General features: G+C 47.5%; 1 protein-coding gene across 3 annotated transcripts in view; it reads right to left on the minus strand.

Annotated features, from left to right (window-relative positions):
• MAP4K5 (mitogen-activated protein kinase kinase kinase kinase 5) overlaps window positions 1-9249 on the minus strand; it is a 55186-nt gene extending 45937 nt beyond the window's left edge. For 2 of the 3 annotated variants that reach the window (XM_048306539.1, XM_048306537.1), the window contains exons 1-2: window positions 9159-9249; window positions 8788-8960 (exon numbers count right to left, since the gene is read on the minus strand). In XM_048306539.1, the coding sequence (XP_048162496.1) occupies window positions 8788-8895 (108 nt within the window). In that variant the 5' untranslated portion in view covers window positions 8896-8960; window positions 9159-9249. Of the gene's footprint in view, window positions 1-8787; window positions 9064-9158 lie in introns of those variants that run through there. The other variant, XM_048306538.1, reaches the window with a different exon arrangement.
• Window positions 9250-10521: the final 1272 nt, after the last annotated feature.

Here is a 10521-nt window from a genome sequence, read left to right on the forward strand (position 1 = left end):
AATGTGCTTGAGAGAGCCAGAGGAAACCGTGGTAGAGACTCTGTGCAGCCTGGCTGCTTCCCTGTTCCCAAAACTATCCCTCGGCTCCGCTCGAGGAAGCACAACAAAGCACGCAGGGAAAGTTCCTTCTAAAATCATGGAATGGTTTGGGTTGGAAGGGACCTTGACCACCACCTCGTTCCACCCCACTGCTGTGAGCAGGGACACTTCCACTACAAGGTTGCTCCAAGCTCCGTCCAACCTGGCCTTGAACACTTCCAGGGATGGGGAATTTCATATAATGCTTTCATGGAGCAGAGCCACAGCCTGTCCTCCTCCTCCATCCCTGCTGGAGCTGCCTCGAGCCAGCACAGTCAAGACATCCCAATGCAGGATTTACACAAACCTCAACACCCACGGAATGAGAAAAAGGAAAAATCCACATTCATGTGCCCTGAACAGGCAGCTGCTTGATGGATCATGAAACCAAAAAATCAAGATCTCCTTATCCATCCTCAGGAATCCCTTTGTCCTGTTTGATACTGTGAGCCACATTTAAAAACAAGACTCTCAGGACAGGAATTGTTTGGCAAAGTTTAGAAGGCTCTGTGTTAATCCAGAAGTTATTCCTGCCTCTTCATAATTAACCAAGAATCAGAGGATCAGAGCTCAACCAGTACTTTAAATTTAATCACACACATGCCTGAGAAAACGAAATGGTTTCATCAGAAACTGCTCATCTGGGGACTCTCTGGGGTCTCGGCTGTGAATATCTACAAGGGACACATCAAATACTCTCCCTTTACTCACTGTAGACCAAATGCTTCCAAATTTCAGCTGCTGTTGTTTCCCAAGGCCTCATAAATAAAACACAAATACCTGAAGCTCTTCCATCACTGAGAGCAATGAGCACCCATCAGGCACTGCTTCCTGTCAAAGCTTAATTCTTTTAGTTTTATCAAAAGAAAATACACCCATAGAAGATGGTATGGCACCCCCTTTTACTCTTTCTACCTACCATGTTTGCATCTCCGTGCCTCTACAAGAGACTTTACCACATATCTTCCCACAGGATTAATGACTAAATCCCCCAAATATCTTTGGGAGCCTGATGTTTATAACTCAACTCTGATCTTGCGTTGTCCGTACGTCAAACAGCAAGTTAAGGCAAACATAACTCAATTCTTTATTGTTTCAACAGCAATGATCAGCAAAGAATCACACACAGAGCTGAGAACAGGACAAAAATACAGCTTTTTGGGGTGGACCATCCCCTCAACTGTGAGAAGAAGTTATGCCTTTAATGCTGCACAAGACAAAGCTACTTAAAAAGATCCCCTTAGGAATGATTTCTTATCAATAAGACAACAGAGTCCCTCTGCAATAACCTCTTCACTCTGAAGAGAAGCAGCACTTGCCTTTCTGGAATGTCTCAAAATTCACATTTCAAACCCCCTACAAATCCAGCTTTTTCACACTGAGCTGAAAATATGGTTCATTCAGTTTTCTTTTTTCAGACATTCTTTCTCCAGCCAAATCTTCCTCATCTCTATGAAAACATGAACCTCCCAGACACTATATTCATGCAGAAGACACAAAAATACACTTGGGGGAGGAGTAATTCCAACGTGCCAAGATATCAAATCTGGCATTAAAGATGCCATTTTGAAGGATCAATAATGCAGCAATTTTGGACACCAGGACTGGGATGTTCTGAGGGTATCCCTGACTACATTTGTGTGATCTTTTTACTATCTTTAGAAGAACAGAAGTCAGTAGAAATACACAGAGCAACACATAGGATAAGGGACTAGGTGAAAGTACTGGAAGAGGACAATCCTGGAAGCAATTCTGTTGCTCATCCTCTCATGTGCTCTTTCACTCAAGCTCCTGAGATACAGTCAAGCTGCAGCTTCTCCACACAGTGTTTTCCATCCATCATGGAAAAAGGTAAGCTTTGGCTGAGGAGGACACTGCTGACAATATCCACTGTGCTGGATGAAATGAATCACTCCAACACTTGCGTGAAAGAATTTAGAAAGCTGAAGAGCAGAACAGAAACCTCTATGTGCCAAACTCACAATTTTTTGTCCACCTAGAAAGGAAGAGTTTATCCAGCCCCCATATGTGATTTTTTATTGGAAATCCAGAACGGATTTGGGACCAGCATAACTCCCGAAATCAAAGGCTGCTGTGTCCACCAAACCTTGCTGAGTGCTCTTACTCCTAAGAATCCTTCAGAAACTGGGAAAGAATTCTTCTTTGGAAATTTAAAATCCAAAAACCTAATGAAATGGCAAAGTGTGAGGAAGTCACAGAATCCCGTAATGGTTTGGGTTGGAAGGGAATTTAACACCCAACTCATTCCATTCCCTGCCATGGGCAGGGACACCTTCCACTAGCCCAGGTGGCTCCAAGCCCTGTCCAACCTGACCTTGGACACTTCCAGGGATCCAGGGGCAGCCCCAGCTTCTCTGGGCACCCTGTGCCAGGGCCTCCCCACCCTCCCAGCCAAGAATTTAATCCCAATATCCCATCTAACCCTGACCTCTGTCAGTGTGAAGCCATTCCCCTTCATCTTATCACTCCATGTCCTTGTGAAAAGCCTTGGCAATCTCAACCACAAGGCATTGAGATTGCCTTGAGCTGAAGAACAACTTCATGAATATGGAGATGTACCTGTTTTGCATCACTCTGAACTGGAAACACTTTGGGCTGATGCTGCCTCTCCTCTTCACTCCCAGCTCTAAGCAAGCAGCAGGTGCCAAACACAGCTAAAGGTAGCAGGGAAGGTTGTTTTTCCAGCTGGAATGAGGACGGACAGTTGCTGGTGTAAGCGGAACGCGCTGCCAAACTCCGTCACGGCCTTGCTGACAGGAAGAGCTGCTCCCTCTGACAGGGATGATCTGTGAGCTTCTACCACGCACCTCTCTGACAGAACTGGGGCTCAGCCACTCATCCCAGAAATCCTGGATGCTTTCCAAGTTATCCTAATGTTGGCAATAAAAATGACCGTTGCATCTTCTGGAGAGAAAGGAAGCAGATCCTGGCAGGCAAATGTTCTGATCTTTGATCTGTTCTTCCCTCTCAGGTCTCTGTTGTTGAGGGGTGGGTGGTGTGTGACTTGCACTGTTTGCTTCCTCTTAATGAATATCTCACATTGAGAAGAAATTAGACCTTATTTTAAAGATTTTGGAGACTGCCTGCTCCTCAAAGTAAGAGACAGGGAGAAATAACCATAGGGGAAACACTACTCCCACCATGTAACTTCCCATTAACAGAAACCACAGAATTCCAGAATGGTTTGGGTTGGAAGGGACATTAAAGATCATCCAGTTCCATCCCTGCCACCTTCTGCTATCCCAGGTTGCTCCAAGCCCCAATGTCCAACCTGGCCTTGGACACTTCCAGGGATCCAGGGGCAGCCACAGCTTCTCTGGGAAACCTGTGCCAGGGCCTCAGCTCCCTCCCAGCCAAGAATTCTTTCCATATATCTAACCTAAATTTCCCTTCTTTCACTTTGAGCCCATTACTCCTTGTCCTGTCACTACAGTTCCTGGTAAAGAGAAACATGAGTGACAGGATGTAATATTTAATGCCAAGCAGCTTGGAACATTCCACATCAAAAACCAAATCCTTAATATAAAAAGCTGTTACAAACATTACAAATGGAAATGCAAAGGTTTCACCTTCCTCTCCTGAATATCCTCACAGAGGGTGTCAACAAGCTACTGTGCATCTTAGCTCTCAAAAGAGAAATCCTACTGACTGCATCCTAAAACAAAAGTGTGCCATTTCCCAGAAGAGGAACTCCACAGCAATAAGAAAAAACTGAAGAGCACTGGTTTGATGTCATTCCAAACACCCTTCACATGGAAAAAAGAGCACACGGAGTTCAGGCATGGCTATAGCAAACACTGCTGACCAGAAGGCTTTGATCTGCAGAGGAAGAGTGGAATCCCCCCACATGACAGATGTTTTATGGTCATTTATACGTGGAAGCAACCTATATTCACCAGGGACAGAAGTGCTGAGTCAGGGATGGCCAAACCCAACTGGTCTGCAGCTGCCAAAACATATTTGTATAAAGTTGGGAATATGTGATTAAAAGCTGTCACAGCCATAACTCTTCTCTGGTATCAAAAAAACCCTTTAATACTCTGTTCTTAACCTGTTGACTTAAGCAGTAAAACACTTTAACTGATAAACTTTTATTATCTTAGAGATTAGAATAACATTGAGAATTATTTTCTAAGCATTGAATACAGGTTCTCAACAGCCTTTGGCTGCACCAGGAATTATAATCCAGAGCTCTGAGAACAAGGCAGTGACCACACAAGCAGGGTTGAAGCCTGATTCAAACTGGACAGAGTCACACTTTCATGGCAACCTTAAAAAAAAAAAAAAAAAAACCACAAAGAAAGTAAAACAAATCTTTTTGTTGTTTAAATTGAATTTGAGCAGAGTCTGTGTGTGCCACAATCCAATTTCACTGCTCACTATTTTCCAGCAGCAATCAGTGGCAAAACACTGGAGGTTTCTTCTAAGTTAATGCCTTTATTTGGTGAAGGAGATTAAAAAATAATGATAATAATCTCAAGAGAAGAGAGACTGAGCAGGTGACTCCAGAAAGAATGAAATTTTCATGATATTCAATAAAAATGCCTCTCTTGTTTACAGGCAGTTTCTGCCATTAATTTGGTACATTCCTTGTCCCTTGTGCTTACTTTTAAAGAAAGCCACTGTGGCACTGCTCACAATCCTGCTTGGAAAACCCCAAACAAGCCAGCTTTAGAATTGCTGCACAAGGTCATGTTTGATCATCGGGGAGGACAGACATCCCGCTATTCATCCCGCGGGAGCGGCCGGCCCAGTGCTGGGCCCGGCACATCCATGGCCTTCCAGCTCAGCTGCCAAACAACAGCATTCAACAAGGATGAATTTACATCCATTTACATCAACCACCCTTTTGTTCCCCTCTGCAGAACCAAGGATCAGTTAAAACTCTGTTTGGGGCACTTGGAATGAAAAACACAAAAAGCCAAGCCCTGTGAATGGTTAGGATGGGAAGGGACCTTAAAGCTCATCCCATTCCACCCCGCTGCCATGCACAGGGACACCTTCCACTAGCCCAGGTTGCTCCAAGACCCCTCCAACCTGGCCTTGGACACTTGAACATTTCCCCATAATCTCCCCACCAAACTTATTCAGAGCCATTAAGAAATACTCCAATAAAAAAATCCACACAGGAAATTTCAGGAAGGATGAGCAGCAGCAAATTATCCCCCAAATACAACTCTTGTTTTCCAAAGTCCCTTGAGGACACCAAGATCCTCAACTACACACAACTAAATGACTGGATGTTCTGATGCAACCAAATTCCACAAGTTAAGCAAAACAGGCCAGTCTTACGCTATTCCAAGTACCTCCAGAAAATACCACGGACTGCAGAAACGCGTGCTTATACAGCTGATGGCGTGACCTTGTTATCAAACCAGCCTCAAACAAATCAGGACTACAAAGCCCTACTGAAAAGCTGCAGGTTCACTCACAGGTCATGCTGGTGTGAAAACCCATCCTGGGAAACATCTAACCACACTGGGAATTTACCTGGGATGGGATCTGACCAGCCACTTCCTAGTGCTGGAGGTTAAAATCCATTTACAGTCTCCAGCAGCTTTTTAAAATTTTCTGCTCCAAGACTCCAGTCAAATGGTGTTTCTCCATTAACCACACACACACAACATCTATTTCAGCAGGAAACAGAAGCAATTCAGAGTGCAAACAGAACAAATTTATGTCATTTTTAAACACTGCTTCGAGATGTTCATTTTTATAACCACAGTGGGAAGACCTTTCCAGGAAAGCCAGAGTAGATTTGTGAGAGAGTAGGGACAAAAAAAGACTGGTTTTTAATCAGCATATTATTAAGTTCCAGTTCTCATCTTTGTTATTACAGCCTCTTTCACAAGTCAGTAATTCAAGATACCTTGGTGCAATGCTGTAAGGGATAAATTATTCCAATGGATCAGAACTGGTTTGATATTAATATCCTCTATTAAAAAGAAAAAAGCTTTCCCACCACAGATGAGACAACTAACAAGTTAGGATTGTAATGGAAATTACTTCCAAGACTGCTGAACCCAAACTTGGATCTATTTACACAGGCTGTGAATAGACAAGAGTTTATTTACAGATGGTTTCTCCCCAGCCCTGAAATGCATTTTGGGGAAAAAAAGATATTAAAACAACATCAACAACCCAGCACTTAGGAGCAATCCTACAATCAACCATTTGTGTGCCATGTGACAGACAAGAGAAATAAACCCCACAAACAGTAAGAAAACACATCTCTGTTTAAGCCTTCATGGTAGCAATGAAAAGCAAAGTGGGCAGGAGAATTTTGGAAAAGCCTTAAATATTCTTCTGTAACCTAATAGTGAAGAGAAATATTTGCTTAACCTCTGCCTTCACCATCCAAAAAAGAGCCAATTTACTCTAAAAGCTACCAAATGCCCCAAGAAGAATTTGAAGCATTAACCACCACCACCAAAAAGCATCTGAGGAAGAGGCAGATGTCCCACAATCAGAGAGGCTGCCTGGCTTAGACATCCCAAAAACAACCGTGCTGGAGACGCTGGTGACTCATTATTAGTGAAGGAGCAGAGAAACCACTTGAAGAGGTGAGGGGAAAATTCCATTTTAATTTAAGAGCACTCTCCAGCAAACCTTTCCTGAGCTCTGCAACATAGAAACACTTGGATATTCACTAATAAATGCATTTTATAAACACTTCCAACAGCCCTCAACGAGTACAAGGTGTGCCATCTGCACTGAGACTTACCAGGGACTAAGAAAAATAAAAGTACAATGTTTATATGTTAAGTCCTTTCAAGAAAAAAAAGGTTTACCTTTTAAGATTATCATAACATCAATGACTTTAAAAAATAAGTTTGCTGTGCATATTTGTCATAAGAGGCAGTGCCATCTGATTCAGTATTCCCTTGATAGAGTTCCTCCCTGTTGCAGGCCTTTACAAAAACAAAGAGCAAACCAATGACCTAGAAACAAATGCAGCCTCTCAAACTACTCTAAACTCATTAACTTTATACTTGTTTCAGACTCCTAACAACGTCTGAAACGGCTGCCAAAAACTTTGATTTAAATTTACCAGGCTGCACGAGGAGAAAGTTTGGGTTTATTCCTTATCTGAAACCGTTTCAGGAGTGGAAGGCACATTCTTCATAGCCCAGAGTGGAGGGGGGGGCAGAGGGTTGTGGGTTTTTTGTTTAAAGGGGATGGATGTGTTTACATGGCACGGAGCAGAGCCATGCATCCAACCCAGCTCCGGAACCGGAAGCTGGATGACATGTCAGCACAGCTCTCCACTAATTACCAGGATAATGAGAAGCAGAATATTTCTTTTTCCACAAAGAGATGACACAAAAACATTTCCCTGCAATACAACTAGTTATTTCTTGTCGTGCTGCCTGGTTATTTCTTGTCATGCTGCCCTGCACTGGGCAGGCACACACAAACAAAGCAGCTCAAGGTATGCTGAGTTCCAGATTTATGACAGCTGAAATGTTCTTTTAAAGGATTACTGCTAGAATCCCTAGGAAAGAAGTTCACTGATCTGTGCACAACACTGTAGGAGAAAAAAAAAAAATAAAAGAGGAAGGTAAATACGCACCACAAAAACTTTTAGAAATAACTCCCTGAGGTCACAAGTAACCATTTCAAAGGGGTGGTGGGAACAGGATCCATCTATAAAATTTCAATTTGAGCATTAGCAAAGAGCCCTCCCCCAGCAGAAGCAATTACTGCTGCCTTTCATGTGGCACAGTAACACACCCTCCCTTGCACACTTGGCTGTGTCAGGTCTATTTTAAACACACTCAACAGCACTACAAAGGAGAACATCACACAGCCTCCCTCTCCATGCAGCTGAACACGCACATTGCCAAGCACAGGTTGAAACCTTTAAGGCTTTCTTTACAATCCACCCAGACCTAAAAGCTGCTGAGCATCCCTGAGGTATGAGGAACATCCCTGATGTTTGTGGACAGAGCTCCTATGAGAACACACCACTGCCTGCACCTCCTGCCCCCCATGCCCGTGGTTCTGGCGATGTGCACACCAGAACGGAATTACAGAATCCCAGAATGGTTTGGCTTGGAAGGAACCTAAAAAATCACCCAGCTCCAATTCCCTGTCATGGTCAAGGTCACTTTTTGTATGCACCATTCCAAGAGCATCTACTTGATGTGCTGCACTAACTCTACCTCGTACTGGAGCTCTGTTCCAGCTTCTGAAGAGCTTTAATCTGCTTCTGCCTTTCACGGGCTATTATTAACCTCGAGGATAAAGTGGCACCCTTTTAATCAGGTGCTTTAACTGGATGCGTTCTGCAAACAGGTATAGCCAAGAGATATCCTCTACCTCCTTGGGCAGTAACGTGGGGAAGTATCGCCCGCGATATTCACCAATTCAAACCTCCGAGAAGGGGCGGCGGTAAGAGAGACTCTTCTCTGGTGCTGCAAGCACAGAATCCCAGACTGGTTTGGGTTGGAAGGGACCTTCAAGATCATTCAGTCAAACCCCCTGCCATGGGCAGGGACACCTTCCACTAGCCCAGGTTGCTCCAAGCCCCATCCAACCTGGCCTTGGACACTTCCAGTGATCCAGGGGCAGCCACAGCTTCTCTGGGCACCCTGTGCCAGGGCCTCACCTCGCTCACAGTCAATCCTTTCCCACACAAGTAGGAATCCTCCGGCTTTGCCAGAGGCGGCCCCCCCCGCCGCTCACCTTGTACACGTCGCCGTAGGTGCCGCTCCCCACCCGCTGGATCAGCTCGTAGTCCTGCTGCGGGTTCCGCCTCAGGATATCCCCGCTGGCCCGCGCCGCCGGCTCCATGTCCAGCGCCGCGTCCCCGCCGGCCCCGGGATGCTCCTAACGCGGCGGCCCCCGGCCCATGGCTCCTGCGGCGGCTCAGGGGGGCTCCAGGCGGCCCAGACAAAGGCGGGCGGGCAGCCGCGCCCTCCGCGGCTCCCGGGGCTCCCCGGGGCAACCAGGAAGCGCCGGAGCGGGCGGGGAGCGGGGCCGGGCGGGGAGGGAGCTGCGGTGCCGCCGGCGCTGCGGCCCGTCCGCCGGGGCGGCCAGGCCGAGCCGGCTCCTACCTGCGCGCCGCAGCCCTTTGTCCCGCCGGGGAGGGAGGGAGGGAGGGGGAGCACCGCCGCCGCCTCCTCCTCCTTTTCCTCCTCCTTTTCCTCCTCCTCCTCCTCCTCCTCCTCCTTCTCCTTCTCCTTCTCCTCCTCCTTCTCGTTCTCCTTCCGCGGCCGAGCCAAGCCGGGTGTCGCTCGGGTCGGGACGGGACGGGACGGGCCGGCAGCGCCTCCGCGCCGCCGCAGCGCCCCGGCGCGGCCAACGCCGGCCCCGCTCCGCTCTCGGCTCGGCCCCGCTCTCGGCTCGGCCCCGCTCCCCGCCCGCTCCGCTTCAGGCTCGGCCCCGCTCTGCTCCTGCCGGCCTCGCTCCGGGGAGCCGCTGCCGTGGGGCTGTTACCGGGCGCTGCCCTGCCCGCGACCCTGTGGCCGCCACGTCCGGGGCTCATGGAATCTCAGAGTGGTTTGGGTTGGGAGGGACCCTAAAACTCATCCAGTGCCGAGCCTCTGCCTTGGGCAGGAACACCTTCCGCTGGACCAGGTTGCTTCAAACCCCATCCAACCTGGCCTTGGACGCTTTCAGGGATCCAGGGGCAGCCACAGCTTCTCTGGGCACCCTGTGCTGGGGCCTCACCCTCACGGCCAAGAATTTCTTCCCAATAGCCCATCCAACCTAAATCTACCCTTTTTCAGCTTAAAGCCATTCCCTCTTGTCCTGTCACTGCAGACCCTTGTCCCAAGCCCCTCTCCAGCTCTCTTGGACGCCCTTTAGGCCCTGGAAGGGGCTCTGAGGTCTCCCTGAAGCCGCCTTTTCTCCAGCTGAACATCCCCAGCTCCCTCAGCCTGGAGCAGAGGGGCTCCAGCCCTTGGAGCATCTTTGTGCCTCTTCTGACCCTGCTCCAACAGGCCTTCATTGAGGAAGTACACGTGTGGGGACAGGCAGGACTTTTAGCCTGTACCCCTCTGTTTGAGGCAGGAAGAAAGGCCCCAGTTTGGCTACACCACCTATATATTATATATATTTATAGCCACACATATGCTTGTACCAAACACCAGGCCAAGCTTTCCATCTTTCACACCAGAGGCTGGGATGCTTCCAGAGAGGCTCGAGATGTGGAGGAAAAGGAGGAGGAAGGAGGATGTAGGACTGATCTGGATTGCAGCCTTGCAGCCACGTCGTGTAATCCTTCTCATGGGCTAATCAGGTACCATGGCATTCAACTTTGTGGGCAGCCAGTGCAATGAAAGTCACACCAGAATTACCTCGGACTTGTTGGGACTTGTCTCCCTGGGTTCCCTCAGTCAAAAGAAGCTTCTGTGAAACTGCAAAGTGGAAAGCATTTATAGCTGCCTTTCCCAATTATTTTCAGAGAAGCAGCTG

Source organism: Corvus hawaiiensis, chromosome 6, assembly GCF_020740725.1.
Source record: "Corvus hawaiiensis isolate bCorHaw1 chromosome 6, bCorHaw1.pri.cur, whole genome shotgun sequence".
Taxonomy (NCBI): domain Eukaryota; kingdom Metazoa; phylum Chordata; class Aves; order Passeriformes; family Corvidae; genus Corvus; species Corvus hawaiiensis.